The 22,984-nt window shown below is 38.8% G+C and overlaps 1 protein-coding gene across 5 annotated transcripts in view; it reads right to left on the bottom strand.

Moving 5' to 3' along the window:
• The window catches only part of KDM6A (lysine demethylase 6A), a 101,861-nt gene that overhangs the window by 34,539 nt on the left and 44,338 nt on the right, over positions 1–22,984 (bottom strand). For 2 of the 5 annotated variants that reach the window (XM_035114900.2, XM_035114895.2), the window contains exons 7-17: positions 18,768–18,822; positions 15,877–15,911; positions 14,708–14,801; positions 12,464–12,590; positions 10,256–10,354; positions 9,582–9,801; positions 8,913–9,047; positions 8,320–8,469; positions 7,746–7,841; positions 6,085–6,189; positions 3,791–4,186 (exon numbers count right to left, since the gene is read on the bottom strand). In XM_035114900.2, the coding sequence (XP_034970791.2) occupies positions 3,791–4,186; positions 6,085–6,189; positions 7,746–7,841; positions 8,320–8,469; positions 8,913–9,047; positions 9,582–9,801; positions 10,256–10,354; positions 12,464–12,590; positions 14,708–14,801; positions 15,877–15,911; positions 18,768–18,822 (1,512 nt within the window). Of the gene's footprint in view, positions 1–3,790; positions 4,187–6,069; positions 6,190–7,745; positions 7,842–8,319; positions 8,470–8,912; positions 9,048–9,581; positions 9,802–10,255; positions 10,355–12,463; positions 12,591–14,707; positions 14,802–15,876; positions 15,912–18,767; positions 18,823–22,984 lie in introns of all 5 variants that reach the window. The other 3 variants (XM_035114894.2, XM_035114896.2, XM_035114897.2) reach the window with 3 other exon arrangements.

Genomic DNA, 22,984 nt, shown 5'->3' with positions numbered 1-22,984 from the left:
ATTACCATCCAGGTGTTTTTGACTATAACTTTCCATCAGTTGCAAGCAGTGTGACCTGTGGCTTGATAAGCATTCTAGATTTTCTAATGTGCAAATAACTGTTTAATTATTTATTAAAAATTTGTCTATTTAAATATTAAAAGTTTAATTATTACAAACTTTGCAAATCAAGCTACTTTCATATTCAACCAGTACATAACCCTCTTTTCATACTTCCTCCCCTGATCTGTATCCTCTTCTCTCAAGCCCTCTCCACCTACTGAAATTATCTCTATGCAATGTATTTTCCCCTTCCATTTCTTTTTTCTTTTTTGCAAAATAAATTTGTCTTAATTTTCCTATATTTCCCCAATAATAGCCCAATTATAACAGTATCAATTAATTCTCAATTAATACAATTATTCAAAACCAATTATTTTAACTTTAGTTAGTGGCTCCCCGCATGGTTAAAGTTTAGCCCTTCCATTTCCTACTGCTTTTTGGAAATGAGTCACTACCCCCCCTCCCCGGTTGTGTATTTGAGAGCCACTGGAGCAGGGAGCCTTTTGGTCTCAAGAGCTGCATGCAGAGTAGGCAGTGGGTTGTACTTTAAGAGTTCTAAATGAAAAGAGCTTGTCTGCTTCTACTGTCATTCAGATCCAAGAGTTTGAACTGTTAAACTGCTGCAGGCAATATTCTTTCATATCATCTTAGCAAGGACTGCCTTGCATTGCCCAGGAATTCAAAGAAACACCAACCCACCCCACAAAAAATTGTGATTTTTAAATGGATAATATAATTTGTGGTTAGGGGCTATGCCACATACACTGGCACATAGCGCGTTGCATCCAACAGCATACAAACATAGGCAAAACCTCCACCTTGGGAAACTTTGTTACATGCAAAACTGGGTCACATTTCAGTCTGCCATCTTCATTCAAAATGGCATCAGGCGTCCAAATATAAACAAGGACCACTGCCTCCACCTCAGAAACCGTCATGCCGAGTTGAGCGACAATATCCCAGGATGCATCAAAATTGGCACACTTGCAACCTTTCACACCAAATACCTCCACAGTCCTTAAAATATTTAGAGGCATCCACATCAGCATACTTTGGACCCATTGCACCCCAAACTGGCTGAAGTGACAGCCAACTCACATTTCAAACCCCATCTTGTTTCAAAATGGTTCTAAGCATTGAAACATAGACAAAGTCCACCACCTCTCCCCTCAGGAATGCTCATGCCAAGTTGGGTGACAGTATCTTCAGAGGTATCCAAATTGGTGCAGGCTGGAACTGTTATTCCAAATTGGGTTGCAATATCTTCAAAGATGTTTATGTGAGCACAACCTGGATCCATCATGTGATGCTATCTTTGGAGGCATTACAATTGGTGCAGTTTGGACCTGTCACACCAAATATTGGGTGAAGTCTTACTTCAGACCTGTCACACCAAATATTGGGTGAAGTCATACTTCAGGCCACCAGCTTGATTCAAAATGGAGCCCAGCATCCCAACATCAACAAAAACTGCTGCCCCCAGCTCAGGAACCCTTCTGCAGAGTTTGGCAATGAGATCTTCAAAGACGTCCAAATGCATAAAGAACAAATGGATAAACCATTTTACAAAATATGTAATAGATTGTATGTATGATATTTTGCGGTGGGTTTTTAAAGCCTAATTGCTGAGGGTGTAGCTGTTGATCTTCTTGTCTTCATTTAGCAGCTCTTCAGAGTTTATGCCAAACAGCCACAAACTGAGTCTATTGTAAGAAACGCTAAAATTGGCAGAAACTCTTTTAACAGTGACATAAAATCACCAACACCAGAAACAAATGGACTTTGAGAGATGGAGACTAAACACCACCTTTAGTTCAATTCAAAGCTCTACTGCCTTTTTACATTATTCTATGACTTCTGGTGTTCACTTCTTTGCTATCCCACAGTGTCTAGCCTCTTGGAGAACTGCGAAATTTAAGAGGCAAACACCCCATGTAGTATAATAGAAAGGCAACTAAAGTGGCTTAAAAATCAAACTTAAAATCAAATTTTGTAAAGCACCCAGCAAAAGAGTTAATCACATTCATGTAAGGAATAATGGTAAATGGCTGAATTTTGTAAAGCACCCAGCAAAAGAGTTAATCACATTCATGTAAGGAATAATGGTAATCAGGCAAAAGCAGGGCGGGAACAGTGCTACACAAGAAAGCTCCCTCCCGTCACGTCAAAGTCTAGCCTGCAAAACCACAGCAGGAAGTGGTCTCCATTTTCAGTGGGGTTTGTCTTAATTGCCTTTAAGCATTCCACACATACACACAAACACACACACCAATTGCATCCATTTCTACTCCAGGTGAGAAGCAACAGTGAAAATGAACATTTCCACTCTTGAGGGTATTGCTGCTGTGCTTCTTGCTTCCAGAGAACAAGTAGAATGGACCATGAAAGCTGGAATGGGATCTGTGCTGTACTCTGGGAGAAGGGCTAGTTAAAGGATGAATGTTGCATATCTTCCATGGGCCACGTCTGGCTGAGAGATTTCAAAAGAGCACCAACTCTTTATTTCAGCTGTGTTGTTTCATGTGCCTGCTTCCACCCATGTCTCAGATGACTGTCACAGATAGGTCTTTTGGTCAGCTTTCTTTCCTGGCATGGCCGCTTCAGTGTAGTTCTTTCTCTGCAGCTTCTGGTTCTTCCTTTTTCTACTCTGGCCTCGTCAAGAGAAAATCCAAAACCTCAGGGACAGTTGGATCCTTCCAGGGTCACTAGTGGTTTGTGGGAGGCTCTCACTGAAGAGGGTTGAGAGCTATCATGGTATGGTTTATTCTGAATGTGTGGTATGAACCCAGTGCTGAACGTGGGTGCCAATTAAAAATGATGATCATCATTCAGTTAAGTTGTTTAATGAGAACATATAAGAATAGGCAATGTCAATTTCAGAGGAAATTCTCAAGGTGTTCCAAAGTATTTCTAGATTTTTGTCCTGGTCACTTAAAAAAAACCCATAGCTCCAAAATACAAAGAAATCAACAATAGTATACCTATACATTATGTAGCTGAACAGTGTTGAATACTAAAACAATTTTTCAACCATTTACTCTTTGCACCACTTTTTATAGCGCTTAGAATTTAATTGTTGTGCTAGTACCAGAAAAGCAGACACGCATGGCCAATACCGGTAAGTAGCCTCTGTGATTAACCGCTACTCTAGTGATGAATTCAACACTACATTAAGGCCAAACATTTTAAAAAGCAAGAAACAAAGACAGCTGATAAAGATTAATTGTGAAACTAAAAACATATGACTATCCAGTACAAGTTATTACATGGCTAGAAAATACTGAAGCCTGGCTTTCCGATTTCAGAAAAACAACAGTGATAGTGCCAAGTATTTAACTAAGTACTTATGCTTTGCATTAATTGCTGCTGCTTCTTTTTAGAATTAGCATGTAATATTATTTCATGATTTTCCTGACAAAAATATTTATTACCAGTTCCTTATTGCCTTGGAAAACAAATCAGGATTAAAACAGATGCTATTTTACCAAAGCAATTAGTAGACCATATTATTTTTAAAACTTGCAATTTTATACATCAAGCATCTGTACAAAAATAAAATGACAATGAAACTTTTATAAAATAATTACACTCAATTCCCTTAATATATATAAAGAAATAGCTTTCCATTATAATGTGCAGGTTCGAATGTTTTCTGATCTTTCTGACCACAGAATGTGATAAAAACCCTGCAAAAAATATATTCCTGTACTAACATTCTGCTATACAACATAAAAAATATAGTGCATACCTGAGTGGAGTTAGATAGTTGTTTTTTCCACGGCTCCTCTGCGCTGCTGGTCAGGTTTGTGCGGTTATGAGGTAGAGAGAGTGCGTTTCGCTGCAGGTAAGGCACATTTCCATTACTTCCACTTCCTGTTATATGATTATTGCCTATCAAAATAGTGTCTGTACTACCCAGCGTTCTTGCTGTGCTGCAGGGAACTGAGCCTGCTGGAAAGGGTCCATTTGCCATAGGCTGCCCAGGGCAGGTTGGACGGATTCCATGCTGCGTGATGTTAGGCACTCTGGTTAGAGCAACCTGAGGCTGCTGACCAGAGACAGAGTTTGTAGGCAAAGACGAGTCAGCTGTTGGCCCATTAGCAATTCCAGTAGATCGTACCTGTGCAACTCCCGTCTGCCTCATCTAATAAAAAGCAAGTAAAATATAAAGAATGTTAGCAGAATAACTTACAGAATCATGTATTTCATGAGGGTCCCCCCCCCTTAAATAGATATGACACACTGGAACCATGATACCCAAGTAAATGCTCTTAGTGGATGTAAGATTTTCTTCTGATTCCTGTGAATCTGTCACAAATGGCGCTTCATACATTAGAAGCAGATAGACTTATTAATAATGCCATGTTTCTGTTTTTTCTCTGAAATAGCACAAACATTAAGGGTTAAAAGGTCAGAAGGCCATTTGTGAGTCTTTTGTAAGCAAAAGATGCAATTTGCTTATATGTGTGCTATTCATAAGTCATCTATGCACTTGTAACACAAGGAACGTGGAAACCTTGCTTAAGTTACATTACACACACACACGTTGTACTCAGGTGCAAAACAATCTTATATTCATAAGTATTTGTGAACATTTGATGCTTCTTTTTCCAAGGCACCGGGGGGGGGGGGGAATCCTTCCTGCCAAGTAGTATAGAAAAGTAGTCAACATGCAGAGTTGGCATTAAAACTAGAAACACAAAATATATAATAAAAACCAATTCACATGTCTAAAACAATTAAAAACATGATCAATTATTATTGCTTATTTTTGCTAGGGATTTTTATTAACAGTGCCATCAGTCAGTATAAAACTCAAATAAACTAAATCGGTTTTGCCCAAAAGCTTTCTGAAAAAGCACAGCATCAGGACCTGGCAGACCTCTCAGAAGAGGGCATTCCACAAAACAGCTTCACCAAGAAAGATCTGCTCCTAGTAGGCATCAACGAAACTTCGTTCAGCACTGGCAGCTGGAGCAATGTCCCCAATGCCAGAGTATATATGATGAAGCACATATGAAATAAGGTGGCCCTTAAAGATACCAGGAGACAACAATTTAGGGCTTTAAATATCAAAACCAGCTCCTAATATTGAGCCAGGAAACATATGGATCTCACCTATACTCTACAAGTGGAGAAAAGGGGGAGAGAAGTGACAGCATATAATAAAGGAGCATAATAATGTATGCTGCCTTTCTGGTCCTTTCCCTTCCAACAGAAGGAGTCTGGAGAAATCTGAGGTAGTACATGCATTATCGTGTAATAAATATGACTTCAGAAGGGAACAGTTTCTCAAAATGATTGTTCCAGTCTGTTGGTAGGAGCTGCAAATGAAATAGTTCTTCTCTCTCAGCATTTCTACTTAGAAATCATATTGCATCATATGGTGAAGGAAGTCCCTGGCCTCCAATCCAAGAAAAATTGAAGATTATGTTGTTTTTATAAAATTCTTGATCAGATCTAAGGACTGAGTTCATACATTACACTAGTCACATGGGTTAAATTTCATTGTCTGAATGCATACTACTATATCATTCATTGTGTGGTGAGTTATTGCAGAACACTAACTAATTGCATATTCATCTTAGCTGGGAAGCAAGATGTTTAACACTAGTTAGACACCTTCTATCACTTAGTGGTTAGCATGTCTTCAACATACACATTTTAGTAAAAAGAATGTCAAAAGTTCTCACTGAATTCACAGAGCTCTTGAGGCATGACTATGGTTTGCATCCAACACTTGCCTATGTGCATGTCAACGTACAGACTTCCACTAATGCAAGAGACCATCTTTTCCTCTCCCCTGCAGCCTCCAACACACACTCCAGTGTTGGGGAAATCCCCTGAAACAGATTTGGGGGGGGGGGTGCTGAGGGCTGCAGGGGAAAATAAAGGAAGGGAAAATTCTTGTTGTGCAAGGAGAAGTCAACTCCTTCAAGACTGGATTCCACCCTATGACTTCTTCAGCTTGTTGGCAATTGTTTGGAAAAGATAATTAGACAGGATATGTACAAAACAGAAACAAACGTTTTTTGTTGGCACCTGCTGGTGTTGCTGCATCATGACACACTGACTCTCCAGCTGTTCCAGCAGAAGTTTCTGTGCTGGATTTAAATTATTTCTATTTGCACGCAGCTGGTCCAAGTGCTAGAAAATAAATTTAAAAAAATTACTTAGGCCCCCTGCATAAGTTTAGATTTGTTTATCAATTCACGTGACAAAATATATCTTCTGTTTATCATTATATGCATCCCATTCAGTCCATCGATTCCTTTCCTTGAAACAAGTTGTACTAAAAATTAACAGATACACAACCTACTCAAATTAAGTAAAGAAGATATGAAGATAAGAAACCCATGACTCCAATTCCCATCATCTCTGACCAATAAATTTGAATGCAAGCACAGTGACAACTGTTGAGGGCACTCATTTATTTCCTAAATTTCTTCAGCAATTCTCTCTAAAATTTCACTTCCTTTGGGAGAGAAACAATTTTGTTGTTGGGGATGGGAAGCAATAACTACAATCCAGCTGTCAATGAGACAAAGGCTGGCCTAGGCTCTGAATCAGAATAAGGAAGAGAAATGCATGAAGTTGTGTTATTAAACAAAGCAAGTGTATTTGTCCAACAACATCCAGAGCAGGGATTGCCAACTTGACACCCTTGAAGGCTTTCCTTGGGGCCCCTGGGCATGTGACCCTCCTGTATAGTTATAGATTTGGGAGGGAGGTGAATAAGCAGGCATTTTCTTTTCACATTAGAGCAGGCACGTCCAACAGGTAGATTGTGATCTACTGGTAGATCACTGGACGTCTGCGGTAGATCACTGGTAGATCATTGGCTCCACCCAAAGAAGCTGAACAACTGTGGCTCCCCTTAAAAAAAAGCTCAACACTTCACCTCCTCCCTGAAAAAAACTCAACAACTTTGGCCTGAACCCCAAAAAGTGGGTAGATCACTGCCAGTTTTTAACTCCATGAGTAGATCGCAGTCTCTTGGGAGTTGGCCACCCCTGCATTAGAGGGCTTTTCTGAATGGGGTGGTGATGGTTGCTCAAGTATGCACTGTTTGTATGTGTGATTGAGAGAGATGCACTGCAGCAGAGAGAGAGAGATGATGTATTTGTGGTTATGCATAAGTGAAGTGTGTGTTTATGAATGAGAAAGATGCTGGTTTCACCTATCATCTGTAGGTATGAGTGTATGCAAGAAAGTGAGTGTGGTGTGGCTACCTTGTATATTCTTCTTGATACTGGGGGGCGTTCGCTATTATAAGAAAGCAACAGCATCATTTTGTATGTGTGTACATCATTATTGTGAGTTTGTCACAATCAAGACATAGCTTTCCACATGAAGATAGTGGGGGTTGGGAAGCAGTAATAACTGCACTCTCTAAAATTTTGTAACTGGCGCCTTTTTAAATTCAAAATGTGCCTTCTGGTCCAAAAAGGCTGCCAACCCCTGATCTAGAGAGTGCCATGTGCTGCTCATGATTTATACAGTGCTTTAGAGTGCTCAGGGAAAGATAAAAATAGGAAAAGTCATTTACATAAAACTGCAAATATTTTAGATAAAAATTATGAATTAAAAGGAAATAATGAAAGCTTGGAGGTATGTCAGAAGATGAGAAAAATATTATCAATTTGTGCTGCATGGACATACGTACTTTATGAATAATTACAATAGGCTTTCTGTAAATTTACCTGTAATTTCTGTGGTGTCAAGCACCAAGAATGTACTTGTTGTTGTACTGGAGGATGTGACATTGTATGGCCACTGCTCCAAGCATCTAAAGTGTTCTAAGGAAAACATTAACATTTAAAATGTGAATATAACAGTGAAAGAATTTATTAAAAGCTGTCCACTACAAGTTAAGAATATTTCCTTTAAAAATATTGCTATATATAATTCAGTATTAGTTAATATAATCACCATGGAATAAAAAGTAAAATATAATCAACTGTGATGAAGAATAAAACCAAATGGTGGACTTAGAAGTTTATAAAAATTCATCTTAGTTCTTACAGTATTATTAATGTGATGATTAAGCATTCTAAATATAAGCAAAGGTGGTAGACAAAATGGTATGATTCCCCCCCTAACTTTTAGTATGCTATTGTTATAGCTGCTGCGATGTTCAATTATTCCTAGTGCAATGTCATCATTGTGAACATTGCTATTCTGATTGTCATTTAAAAGAGTTATCTGAACAACAGACTCATACTCCTGGATGCCAGATTCTTGTAACTGAGCGGGGCTTTTTATGAGAATATATACCTTTGTTGGACTAGATGTTCTTTTCCTCTTGGCTGGACTGGACAGGTCATCTACATGGCTAGAAGGAATCATGTGTAGTGGCAATTGCTGTGAAATAGGTGTTTGACTGAGGCCTAGTACAGGTTCAGTATTTTGATGAGGTTTACAAGCCTAGGAATCAAAGGAGGAAGAAAAAATATATGGTTCTATACATTTTTAAATGTTCCTTAAGCTACATATCTTTTGCCAGCTGCACATTTTAATAAGGGCTGTGTGACTATGCTGATCTCATTTATTGAAAACCAATTTCCATAGCATCAAAGGAGCAATGTGTACCTTTCATGGGGGGTGTTTTTAAAACAAAAGTCTGCTGCAATTTCTATGTGGGATGAAATCTTTCTGATAATCATGAAAATCCACAAAGGTTCTAAATTGGTTCCCCCATATTTCCTCCAAATCACAGGGAGTCTATTCTTAATCTCCCTTTGCTAATTAGTCTTGTTACCACTGAAAACTAGCCCTGTGCTACAGCAACATACGCTTGACTACTACAGATTGATTGAAAAGAACCCTTAAAAAGCTGGGCACCTGCAGAACATAACCCAACTTCTCACCTGCTGTGCTGTGTTCATGGCACCCTGCCTGGAGGTAAGCTCTGCGGGGATTGGTAGGCTCCATGCCTCCTCAATACTAGGAAGTAATTTAGTTTTATTCTGTAGACTACCTTGTGGTAGGTTACACAACTGAGCCTAGGAAAAATTATGTAAAAAGTAAATTTAACACACGCCTAATTTAGTAAGATCAAGTCCATGAAATCTTCCTAAATTCCGTATTCTACTGTGTCTTAGAAAGAATACATTTTAGTTCTGGGGTTTCAGAGAAGTGCTAAGGATAAAGAGGGTAACCAGAATATAAACCTTTGTGAGAATCAGAACAAAGTTGAGCTCTGATTTCAGAGGTCTCATTAGCGCTTTGGTTCTGAAACTGCAAACAAGAGCAAAGGATAGTGTGTGTATTCTCACTAAATGCTATGATAACTTAAAATGTAGACAACACAAAATATGCATAAATTATATCAAGGTAAAAAAAATACTTAAGAGAGACCCACTTAAAATGAGAAATTAAATGAAACTGCAAGCTATGATATGTTTAGAATGTATATGGAAACAGATCACACAATTCACAAAACAATCACATATTATATTGTGTCCTTAGTTTATTTCATTCCTTCTCCCTACCCAGGTCAGTTAAATGTGCCCCTATTCTTAGACCCAAGTTTTTACCTGTAAATACTTTATCCGTGCTGCAAGTGCAGAGGTATTACTACAATTTTTGCTTCTGGTTGCATTTAAGTAGCATTTAATGGCATCCTGAGACTGGTTGCAGGACTCATAGAGGGTGCCAAGGTCCATCCAGGCTGCAGCATGACCATGGTCCAGCTGTACAGCACAGATATAGGCCTGTAATGCATCCATAGGCTGATTCTGCTGCTGGTACAGCACACTATATAGAAAGATGATTAAAATTTTAGATGACAAATATCACACTCAGCTCTTCGGTGTGTCTCAGTTTACTAACTAAGCACTTCTAGATAATAATAAATAAAAGACAAGTACGTGTTTAACATCTTTAAAGTCCAATAATACAGCTTTCTAAATTGTAAATTTTTGGAAAATCCAGAAATTGTCCTGGAACCATCTTCCTGAACACAATAGCTGCAAAACCTCAATTTGCTACAATGGAATGTGTGGAAGCCACTCAAACAAATTTATTTTAGTCAATTACATCTAAAAATAAGTTTTAGTGCTAGCTTTTAAGAGAATACATACTACACATTATATCTAGCAATAAGGAAAAATAATTTTGTATTATAGTTAAAATATCACTGGGGGTTTAAAGTTGTATTGCTCAAACACATTACAGTACTTTATTATAAAGGGGAAATGTAGTCTCTTACCCTATAGAACACCATGTGTCTGCACTTGCTTCTGATTTATCAATAGACTGCCTATAAGATATAAAGGCATCCTGAACTTTCCCAATACTTGAATAGCACCTGCGGGGAAAGAAAATGTGTATTTATCAATCTGCACATCTGAGCACAATTTGGCAAAGGTTTGCCTTTAATATCAGTGGTTAACCTACATATTACAAAAACCTGCTATCTCAGTATGTATACACTACACTTCATATATTTAAATTTGTTCTCTAAATAGAAATTTAGCAAGTAAGTAAGTAAGTAAGTAAGTAAAGTCAGGTATTTTTGTTTGTTTGTTACTATGTTATGTATTTTTGTATATTGTAAACCATCCTGTGATCCTTGCATAAATAATAAAATAACAAATAAACTACGTTTACAGTTTCATCTGTGATATGTTGTAGTCTGAAAACACTTGGATATATGGATCCTTGCCTTCAAATAAACAGCCTATTGGACCAGAGTCATTTTTAATATTAAACAAAAGAAAATGACATGAAAATGCCAAAAATTGATAAATTCTAGAATATTTACTAAAGTAAAATAGACTTTGCAACAATAGTTTATTTTTATCCAACAGTGCTCTTTCCAATGTAAGCACCTCAGTTTTTCCAACAATAGTACCTATACAAAATTGGGATGCGGGTGGCGCTGTGGATTAAACCACAGAGCCTAGGGCTTGCTGATCAGAAAGTCAGCGTTTTGAATCCCTGTGACGGGGTGAGCTCCCGTTGTTCGGTCCCAGCTCCTGCCCACCTAGCAATTCGAAAGCATGTCAAAGTATAAGTAGATAAATAGGTACCACTCCGGCGGGAAGGTAAGCGGTGTTTCCATGCACTGCTCTGGTTCGCCAGAAGCGGCTTAGTCATGCTGGCCACATAACCCGGAAGCAGTATGCCGGCTCCCTTGGTCAGTAAAGCGAGATGAGCACCGCAACCCCAGAGTCATCCGCGACTGGACCTAATGGTCAGGGGTCCCTTTACCTTTTTACCTATACAAAATTACCGTAGCTATTCTGATTTATTTTTCAGTTGCTGAGGAAGATCATGTAAAAATACTATCTTTAAGTATCAGGTAAGGTAAAGGACCCCTGGACCGTTAAGCATGTATGCTGGTATGCTTTCCAACTGCTAGATTGGCAGGAGCTGGAACAGAGCAATGGGAGCTCACCCTGTTGCGTGGACTCAAACTGCCAACCTTCTGATCGGCAAGCCCAAGAGGCTCAGTGGTTTACAGCACAGCACCACACGCTCCCTTCTTCAAGTATTAACACCATACAACACAGGAAGAAGCAGGAATTATACAAAATAGGAAGGTGTGGTAAGGCTAGAACAGGACTGTCAAACCAACACAGCTCACTAACCACACACTGTGGCCTCAGCCCAGTATATCTGAAGGAGCGTCTCCACCCCCATAGTTCACCCCGGACACTGAGGTACAGCTCTGAGGGCCTTCTGGCAGTTCCCTCACTGCAAGAAGCGAAGTTACAGGAAACCAGGCAGAGGGCCTTCTCAGTAGTGGCACCCGCCCTGTGGAACACCCTCCCATCAGATGTCAAGGAAATAAACAACTGTCTGACTTTTAGAAGACATCTGAAGTTTAGGGAAGTTTTTAATGTTTGATATTTTATTGTATTTTTAATATTTTGCTGGAAGCCACCCAGAGTGGCTGGGGAAACGCAGTCAGATGGGCAGGGTATAAATGATGACGATGATGACGATGCAAGGTGCTTTGACACCCCCTTTGTTTTCTGCATTCTCAAACAGGGAGCAAAAGCAGTCTAATCAAGCTGGGAATTGTGTTACCTAGCGTGAATGTTGAGCTATGTATGGCTTGGTATCTTCACAGTTGTAAAGGACTGGGCTAGACCATAAAGAGGATACTAACAACATCACTTTGGGTAGATTACAAAGAACACAAATGTCCCAATCTCCAAATAATGATCTAAATAATGGTTTTGCTGAAGTTATTTTGCTATACTTATAATGAACAATGTCATACATGCTACAAATGCTAAATTATCATAGCAATTACACATTTTTCCACAAAATAATTAACCTCAGATAAAGTACTAGCTCTGTGGTTTTCATACTAAGATGAAATCAGACATTTGTTCTTTCAGTGTATGAATGTGTTAATATTGCAGACTTTCAAAATGTACTTAAATGGTATACCACACGTTTTTACCTTCCAAGGAAATACCAGGACTGTCCAGAATTGGGATCTGCCTCTAGAGACTTCTGGAGACACTGAATAGCATAGTTTTCCTTGGTGGCTTTATCTCCTAACTGATCCACTGTGTGATGCATCCACCCTAAAATAAAGAATATATACATATACATGGCTATTTGTATTTCAGTAGGGATGTTATTGCTACTTACTGGCCTGATTCAGACATCATCTCATGTTGTCCATACAAGAAGCTGTGGTTGATTTTTTTATTTATTTTAAACAATTTATACCACTTAATTACAATCATCTCCAAGAGGAAAATCAATACAATGAAATTAAAAATTATTTATGGCTATAAAATCAGAATTCAATTAAAAGCTTGCAGGAAGAAAGAGAAGTATTCAGTAAGCACCAAATATTCAGCAGAAAGGGGCCTCTCTAACCTTAACTGTTAACTATAGATTGAAACAAGCCACTGTTTTGAACAAATCAGTCACAGTAATATTGACCCTAGTTTGCTGGTTCAGAAGACACAAATTGTGGTTCAACAAGTAAGCAAAATCTTCCAAACTATTCCTAGCAACTATACCAGAGAACAAGGTGAGGGGGAACATCAAAGCTTAAGGCTCAGTGTGGCTCACTTTAGTCGTGCTAAGCTATGGTTTAGCACAAGGATTGGAAACATGCAACCTTCCAAATGTTGTTGCATTCCAACTCCCACCAGCCCCAGAAAGAATACCCAGTGGTCAGGGATGATGGGAACTATAGTTCAAAAACATCTGAAAGGCTGCAGGTTCCCCAATTTTGGTTGAGCATGACTTGCTAATGCAGTCATTGAGTGCCTATTGCATGGTTTTTAGAATTTATAAATCACATAGAATAACTTTTGTATTTGGAATTTCCCTGTAAACAGAGCAAACAAAAAACCCCACAGGTGCACAACCTATTCTTGAAGTTAAGCCACTATACACATCTAATCAGGAGAGAGAGAAAACATGTACTTGCTCACAGCTCAACACACAATATTGTAACAGAACACTCTTGCAAAGACTTATATTGAATCAACCAAGCCAAGAGTCCATTCAGCCCTATAATCTGCCTCTTAACCATGGTTATGAATTTAAAAGTTGAGTATTAGGAACACTAGGAATAATAGGCTTCAATGGCTGGTGGCTCCTCCTCCTGATGCCACTACTGGTGGGAAGCTGCTTTGACTCTCCTTCCCTTTTGTGACAAGAGGAGGAGGAGGAGCCAGCCAGCCACTGGAACCGGGACTCACTTGGCTCTGCACGTTCTGAATATTGGAGGGCACTACCCCCATACCAAAAATGTTTGAGGGCCCAAAAGGGCTCAGGCCCCAGGAGTTGTCAGCCCTGTGGCTAGCACTGAAAAGCAGTACAGCTAGAAAATTTAAGCAAGCAATTATATATTTCCAAGCAGAACTTGCTACGGTCCAGTTCTACCTCCTACTTAGTGAAGTACTTGCAGTCAAAGTATAACCTCTGCTGAGTGTAGCAGCTTTTTGTATAATGGTCAGGTACAATATTCCCATAGAAGAGATAACAAACTGGGCAAACTGAAGCACTTTTGGCCTTTGTTAAGGCTGTCAGGTAAGGAAAGGAATGTTTGTGTACATAATATCTGACAAATGGCTCTGAATTTGACCTATAGCCCACCAGACATATACAGCATTTTATAGCAGGTCCCATTTGTTTTAATCTGTTAGCATCTGAACTAAAAAGGAACTCCTATATTTAATTCTAGGCAACTAGCAACTAGAGGTAAACAGTAGCTAAAGGTAACTAAAGATTATCAATACTTAATGAAGGAAATATGAAGTATCTCAAATATTAACACACAAACAAACAGCAATTACAGCAGTGTCAAAATACATCCAACCTACTTTAAAAGCAGCAAGGCCTGCATAAGACCTGGACTCATTAAATCAATCCATTTCAACGGAGAAGTTAATTTTCATTATTAGTCTCTGTAAAAGTATAAACTCTTATAGAAGAAAATCTTTTTTATTATGTTACAGACTAAACTAGCATATGAAACAAAATTTTGAAAATACATGTTAAGGTTACTTTGGGAAACTTAAAGATTCATCCTGTATCATCTGGAGTCATATCTGAACTGCACCTCTGAGCTTAAGGACTCAGTAACAAAGTTCCATGCCACCCTATAGCCAGCAAATAGCTGTAGAAAATCATGTACAATAATTCCTTTTCCCTCACGTACCCAACTTCTTTTACATACCTAACTGTTGTAACACAGTTGCTTTCACTTGTGCAGGGAGATTTTCGGTCTGCAAAAGTTGTTCATATTCCTTCTTTGCCAAGTGATATTTTCTCTAAAAAGGAGCAAAGCATATTTATAAATGCTGGAATTTTTTACTGATAATCTGGATTGGTATTATAGTCAAAAACAAGAACATAAGTGAATTTTAATAACAATTAACACACAAATAAAAAAATTCCTTTCAGCAGCACCTTAAAGACCAACTAATTTTTTTATTTTGGTATGAGCTTTCATGTGCATGCACACTTCTTCAGATAGAATACTGTTTTCACTGATAAAGAAAACATCCACACAAGTATGGTGAATAGTAGCTGCTGGTTCAGTATTTACATAATAAAATATGAGCATAGTACTCTTGTGAGTGCCTGATCTATTAGCTATGATTTTGATAAAGGTGACCCTTTATTACTATTTTGCTACATTAAGAAGGTTCTACTGTGCTAATTAGTGTTGGTGGTATCTAATGTTTAAGATGCCCATAAGTGACTCCAAAATGGGGGAAAGCTATTGATCTGGGCTGATGAAGAATCAAAGCAAACTGACAAGAGCAACTAAATGCTGCACATTAAATAAGATATCATAGCTAATGATATTTGGCTCTACTACTAGCTAATTAAGTAATCTTCGAAACCTTGTCTCTTATCTGTTAGTGCTGATGGGGAGAGGAGATATATTTCATAACACAAACAAAATCAAAATCCCTCAACTGAGAAAATGTCCCTTTTTATGTTTTCTGTCATCGTTTCTCCTACTTCTTTCAGACCATCTCCCCATCTGGTTCTGCTACTTCTTTCAGACCATCTCCCCATCTGGTTAGAGTGCCTTTCTCCTTCCCAAATTGAGCCCAGGCAATCAGAAATTACAAAATGATTGTGAAGGTGCATAACGAAACAAATCTGTTGATGTAGTGATGTTACTAAAGGCAAACAAGGTTCACCCAGAGTAAGGGCAATGCTTCCTGAGTAGGTGAACTTTTCTATCTCATTTCAAAAATCACTGATGGGAGTAGCTTCTCAATTCTGACAAATATGTTTGCTAAATCGCACTTATTCAAGCATAAGTCTTCTTGCTATATAGCATAGTTCTACCTTAACCACATTTAATAACAAAAAACATTATACACTTACCTGGGTTTCATATAAATGGGCAACGTGAAACCGAACTGTAAAAGCAGGGAAATTCAAGAGAATTAATTACTGTAGTATATATGTATACACATCTGTTGGAACATTTGTGTGTTTGTGAGTGGATGCTGAATGATAAATCAGGGTAGAAGAGAGTCTACACAGGTGCTAGAGACTCAATTTTTAAAATTTATTTTATTTATTAGATTTGTATACTGCCCTATACCCATAGATCTCAGGGCAGTTCACAACATTTTTTTTTTAGTTTTGTGAAACTAGACTTGATGCTAAATGTATCACTATCAACCACATCATTTGGCAAAAAGATGGCAGGCATGGGAGGCTGGGTATGGGAAAGTTTAACCCTTTTCCTCCTAAATGTAGTCCCAATAAAAATCACACAACCCCCTGTGTACTGTAGTCCTCACAATCCACCATCTTCATTTTCGTTTTCAATGTCATTAAGTTTTGAAAAATGAGCAATGTTCACAGATTCTTCAAAAACATCTGGTGGCCCTACACTAAAATCCTGCCCCTACTACAAGTTGTTGTCTATGGTACAGCACCAGTCATTTCCCAAAACATCAGGATTCAGAGTGAAATCAGATAAATTCTTCAACCTAATAATAGTAATAGTAGTAATAATATTAATAAACGAAGGAGCTACTAATGGAAATATTTGTGCTTGGACTTAATCTCTCAGTCTCACAATATAGCTTGGATAATAAATGCAAATACAGTACATACATTCCTGACTGTCAGATATTTATGAGTATATATAACTATAAAACACAACAGCTTTAAGGCAAATAGGTAAATTTTCCTGAAAAAAAAACACTACAGATTCTGAATTTAATCTTAATAAAGATTTTTTTTCTGTCATATTTCAGTCATTTTTTCTCCACTGTTGCTAACACTCTTTTTCGTGAACCAAAATGAGTAATGTGGCATCTTGAAGACTAACAAATTAATTATGGCATAAGCCTTTTGAAGAGACTGATTTTAGTCTAGCAACCTGAAATCTCTATCCACCATTTGAGAGCCAACAATATAGACTTAAAGAGTAACATGAGAATAAAAGGCATGTTTCCTACTCTGGGGAGAATATAATCTAAATCTTGACAGTAAGGGAGACAAAAGGCAAGAGAGCAAAGAACAGAGAGAAGGAAAAAAATCTGCCTGAAAAAGAACAATAAACATTTTTTTAAAGAAATTGGAAAGATAATAGTATGAGGAGATCGAGTTGAGAAGATGTGGTCTGTGATAAGAAGGAAGATGAGGAGAAAATGAGCAAAGACTGTAAAAATCTGCAGAGGTGACAAATATATATAAAATCTGAAATAACCAGCCAAATCTTTCTCTACAGAGCTCTATTTACTTTGTCATATGGTATAGGGAATCTAATGTTCAGTAGAAGAAAATTAAAAAAAAAAAACCTACTGGAAAAGCCTAACATAGCCTTGAACCCAAACAATTGTAAACAAAGCACACCATCAAAAACAGCAGTTCTAACTCTGTAAACACCAATTTGACTTTCCATTGGACAGTTTAGGGCAGAGCTTTCCAAGCTTTTAACATACTTTAACAGTGACATACTTTTTAGACATGCTTTTGACATACTTTTTAGACATGCATCATTTTGCAACATAGTAATTCAGTTTTACTAGCAAACTGGAGATTAAACAAACCCCTTTCCAGGCCTGGGAGTAGCGTGGGGAGCGTTTGTGTGATGCACCGAGACACTAATGCAGTTGTTTTCAACCAGAGTGTTTTGTGGCACTCCAGGGTGCCTTGAATGCTGGTCAGGGCAACACTGGCCACTGTCCCTATTTCCTTGCCTCCCTCCTCTGATGCCCTCTTGCACCTCTGCTTCCCAAAGGCTTGCACAGCTGTTTGTTGAAGCAGCCCTGGCTACAAGCTCCCCAGGTGAATGGTGCCTCTGGGGTTGGCTAGGGGGTGCTTCCCAAGTCCCTGTGGGGCAGTGTGAGGAGGAACTTCTCTTTGGGGCGGCAGCTGTAAAAGGCCTGGAGGACTCCAAAGGAGAGGAGAGAGGAGAGAAGACTGAGGGTACACTCCACCAGAGAGGGTTTCCAAAAAAAAGGATGAGAGGCTGCCAGCTCTGCAGGCCCTACGGCCAGGCTGGGTGGCGCTGCAGAGCTGCGCCCACCTGCCTGCTGCAGAGCTGCACCCGCCCACCCGCCGCGGAGCTGCACCCCCGGCAGCCGCGCTGTACGCTGCGTCCACCCGCCCCCCCCCGCGCGCTGGAAAACGGGGCGGGGCCACGGCGCCACATATACTTAAGACGGCCCTGGGCACGGGGTGACATAACTGGGCTCCTGAGCCCCACAGGGGTGCCACAGAAGGAACGTACGGTAGTTGGTCAAGAAAGCCATGGACTCAAAAAGGTTGAAAATCTCTGCACTAACGTGTCATGAGACACAGTTTGGAAAGCTCTGGTCTAAGGAAAAGATTATCTAGAAAATATGAAAAAGTAACTAATTTCATGTGTAATGGGGGGATCTAGCTGTTTTCCATGAGAAGTTTGCCTTCAAAAAAGAAATGCCTGAAACTCTCCAACACGTTACAAACAGTTTTGTATTTAAACATACAACTGCTTAAACTATTTAATATTTTAAGAATTCATTTTAGTTATTTGCTGATAGTAATGCATTATTATTGTCAAAATAAAATAAAATGTAGCTCAGGTGTGCTAAATGCTACACGCACGCACGCACGCACATGCACAAAGAGAAAGAGAGAGGGAGGGAGGGAGAGTTCTCCTTTGACTGGTAAGACAGTAGTGAAGTAGGAGAATGGGTTAATTATGACACTAGGGCGATATAGGATATAAATCTAAAAAGTTACTAAGACCACAGATAAATTAAACTACTTACTTTCAGCATTGGACAAAGTACAAGGGTTGCAGTCAACCAAAGCTAACTGAAAATGCTGTAAAAGAGAACAGAAAAATAAATGTTTTCCCCCCTGTAAAAAGCTAATGAAATATTTGGTAGCTATTCACTTTATATAGATTCAATAGAAGAAAAAATGATGCAAGCAATATGTGCAGGAAAATGTTAATGGCATACATCTAACAACTGAATATTTTTATTGTAGGTTACGGTGATGCACGTACAATGTATGTAAAAATCATAGGGAAGCATAAAGCAATTAAAGGTTTATGTAGGAAAAAGTAAGATCTAAGATTCAAAGAACTAAACTTAACAAAACTAAACAAAAAAGTAACCATTTCATAAAAACAAAACAGCAATGCATATAAAATAAATGAAAGGTCATAAAAGAATGCAACTGTTACAAGGAAAATGCTACAGTCAATGTTTGTTTTCAGAAAAAAATATTTTATTTATCATTTCATTATTTTTATTCCCTACCCTTCCTCCAATTAGGAATATAGGGCAATTAACAACTAACTAGGCAAAACCAGGCAAAATAATAAAACTATCATAAAAACTGACAGTAAGAGCTGTTTAACAGTGGAACAGGTCTCCCTTGGGAGGTGGTGGAATCTCCTTCCTTGCAGGTTTTTAAGCAGAGGTTAGATGATCATCTGTCTTGGATGCTTTAGTTGAGATTCCTGCATTGCTGGGGGTTGGACTAGATGACAGTCCCACCCAACTCTAAAATTCTATTATTCTAACCAAAAAATTACAATCAAATCAGCAGCAACAAATAACTGTAGCACTAATTATCCAACAAAAATCAAATTCAGTTCAGATCCAAAACACTAAAGAAATAAAAAAATGTATTTAACCATTGCCAAAATGTTTCTATTTTGAGTGGCAGCTAGATTACCAGAAGCAAGCTGCCTTGTCATCATCCTACCAACCACTCCCAACAGATGGGACAAGATCTCTCCTCCTCCACGAGGGGAGACTTTGCGGGCGGGACACGCTCCTCGCGGCAAGCAGGGGGGCGTGTATCGGCCCACTGCTGCAGCCAATCCCTGCTGCCGCGCCAAGCCTCTGGCTGGCCAATAGGGCCTGCCTGGGGGCGGGCTTTACGGACATTTAAATCTGCACGGCAGCAGGGGAATCCTCCTTCTCCTGCTGCATCCCGACGGATCTCCCGCCCACCCTCCCTTTAGGTCTTCCCTTTGTGTGTGTGCTTTGACCTTGCTATGGACTTCGGTTGGTTGCCTTGGTTGCCCAAGGGACCTGGTAGGAGTTTTTTATCCATTTGGCTAATTGGCACCGGCCTCTTGGTTTTTTCGCCTACCTTGTAGCAATTTGTCACAACTTCTTCGGTATTTGGCGGTTAGGCATTGGAATATGGAGTTGTCTGGTGTGTTTGAGGACTGGTTGTGGCCGTCATCCAACCCTCCTCTTATAGGGGTATCCCCTTAAGGGATCCGGCGGTTGTGGATCCCGTCCATTGCCCTGCTGAGACTAGGGCCATGGCACGACCCCTGGTGACACCAGGGGGAGCTTTCAGTTGTATTTGCATCAACAGGCTCCTCCCTCGGGGTGTTAACCTGATATGACCCCCCGCAGGGGTGGGGTCATGCTTGCTAGGGTGTCCAATGCCTAAGCCAATACCTCTCGCTTGCTCTAACCAATATAGTTGTGGCCTTATTTTACCCATTAACTCAAATCCATGTGTCACTGTGTCTTCATTTCTTGCGGGGGGGGGGGCGGGTCCTCGAACCGCAAGTGGGGCTTCCCCTGCTTATTGTAATGCACAGTTGGATGTTAATGTGAAAGGCTCTCAAGTACTTGAGTCCCAAGTCATTTGCTAACTGCAAATCCTTGAATCAGATCTGGTACCTCAGCAGCAGTCAGTATAGTGCTTTGAGGTTTCAGGTGACATGATCCCTCCTTGTGAATCCCAACAACAGCTGTGGCCCACTGGAGACAAAAAACTTTGATCTCTAAAGTTTTAGTCATCCCTGATGGGATATCACATTTCTGAACAAAAGGTTTGCCTACTGGAGTTCTCCTATATACAGTACTCAGTAATCCAACACTAACACTGAGTTTCATGATTATAAAAATATGGAAAAACTCCATGTACGCAATGGAAAAACCCTGAGCACATATGAAACATTTCCCTTTATGGAAGTTAATGGTAGGCCATTCATAATGCACAACTGTAGATCAACTTGAGGGCCCTTTTTTATAAACACATAAACATATGAAAAGCACATGAAATCATTCAAAAGTGTGTATTAATTCAAAAAGTGTTATGTATTTTGCACTTATTTTTTCTCATTGAAACATTCAGGATTTTCAGAAGTAAATTTGCTACTGCTAACATTTTAGACTATTACCGGTAATAAAACTACATAATGGTATATAATTTTGTTAGCACAGTTTAACTAACTGTGTGCTGCTACCTTGAACACAAATCAAAAGAAAAATAGGAGCAATTAATTATGCAAACAATTCAAGGTTCAGGGTAAGTAACTGATACTCACCCACTTTATCAGAATGTCATAACAGAATGATACTTCATACAGCAAACATGCCTCCACCCTCATCATATAAATGAAACATCATCATACCAGGGTGGCAGTAATGTTTTTAAAAAGCAATTTTCATTCAAAAAAATTATGAAAGTGTTCATTAATCAAGGTAATCAACTAAACAAGCAAACCAAGAACTCCAATGGCATCACAATGCAAGATGAACTATAAAAACTAGTGCTAGAGCAACCAATGCATGCATTTATAGTCTTACAAAAAAAAGTTAGTTTTACTGATGCACAAACAGCTTTGTTTTATTTCTCTTCTAAACAATAAATTATCTAACTAAACTGCTTGGAATTATTTCTAAGAAAAAATATATGATATCTCTAACTTGCAAATTATAAAATTGACTCATTGTCCATAAGCTACCTTTTCCAAGGCTCAAGAACTATAACAGCTGCAATACTATTTACGCTTGGAAAGATTTAAGGATGCCGATAGAGATATAATTTCTGAAAACTGTATTCAACAAAACCTATTCAAAAACACCATCATACAGCTTTTCAAACTCAGAAATGAGCAAGCCTGCATCTAGAGGCCTTGCAAATAAAAAATAAAAAAATTACAGAGATTATTGGCACCTCATATAAAAAGAAGAAAGAGAAACCACCCAAACAGGCACTGCAGATCTGTCAGTATAAAATAAAGCTATTTAAAAGCTGCATATAAATAACAAATACTCATTGTTGAATCAAGAGATGGCAGTGGAAGATACTAATGAAATGCAAGCAAAATCACTATTTCTAGATTTCAGCTTCAAAATATTTAACAATACTGAAGTCTTTCTACAGTACCAGTATATTCTTCACAATTTCAGAACAGCAGCATATCAAAAAATACAAAACATAACATTTGCCAATACCATTTATCATACCACATGAAAAGCTATGTTGATGACCCAGAACATGAAGATAGGCAATGCAAAAATAATAAAGAAAGCATCTATCAGAAAGCTGCATATTTAATTACTAAAGCTCATACATGAGCAACCTATTCCTCTTGAACAATCCTGCATATCTGCCCTACAAATTAAAAACAGAAATTCCCTTCTTAAGTATTCAATAAAATACAGCTATGTAGAAAAAACAAAGCTTTTTTGTCGAAAGGCTAGCAGTTTATCGTCCCTAGCACTATAAGCAACAAATACATCACATTAAATATCCAGCTCCAAATCTCTGCAGCAAGCCGAAGCTACCAAACATCTGCACCTCGTACAAATATTGCAGTACTGAAGCTGGCTGCTGCTGCTGCTGTGTGAAATAGTTATTATGCAGGAGAGGCCACTGCAGTTCAGAGACGACATACAATACCTCAAGGCAGACATCAGTCTACAGAAAGTCAAATCACGAGTAAGAGGATTTACCTACAAGGCACTAATCTGAATGTTTAAATGTGGTGGCATCTTTTTCAGCACAGCAGCAAGTCAATGACATACTTTGATTTGTATGGAATTATGATTGTGCAATTAATCAGGAGAGTTCTTCAGAGCCCTTGGCTGCTGATGTGATTGTGGTAAAAGTCAATGATGTGACCTTTACAAAGAATTGTAAGTTCAGTGTTTGTGTGTCTACAAAGCTATTACCACACACAGAAGCAATCTCCTATGGCATTACACATGTTTAACAG

Source organism: Zootoca vivipara, chromosome 4 (assembly GCF_963506605.1).
Source record: "Zootoca vivipara chromosome 4, rZooViv1.1, whole genome shotgun sequence".
Classification (NCBI taxonomy): Eukaryota; Metazoa; Chordata; class Lepidosauria; order Squamata; family Lacertidae; genus Zootoca; species Zootoca vivipara.
This window is presented reverse-complemented; position numbering and strand designations above follow the sequence as displayed.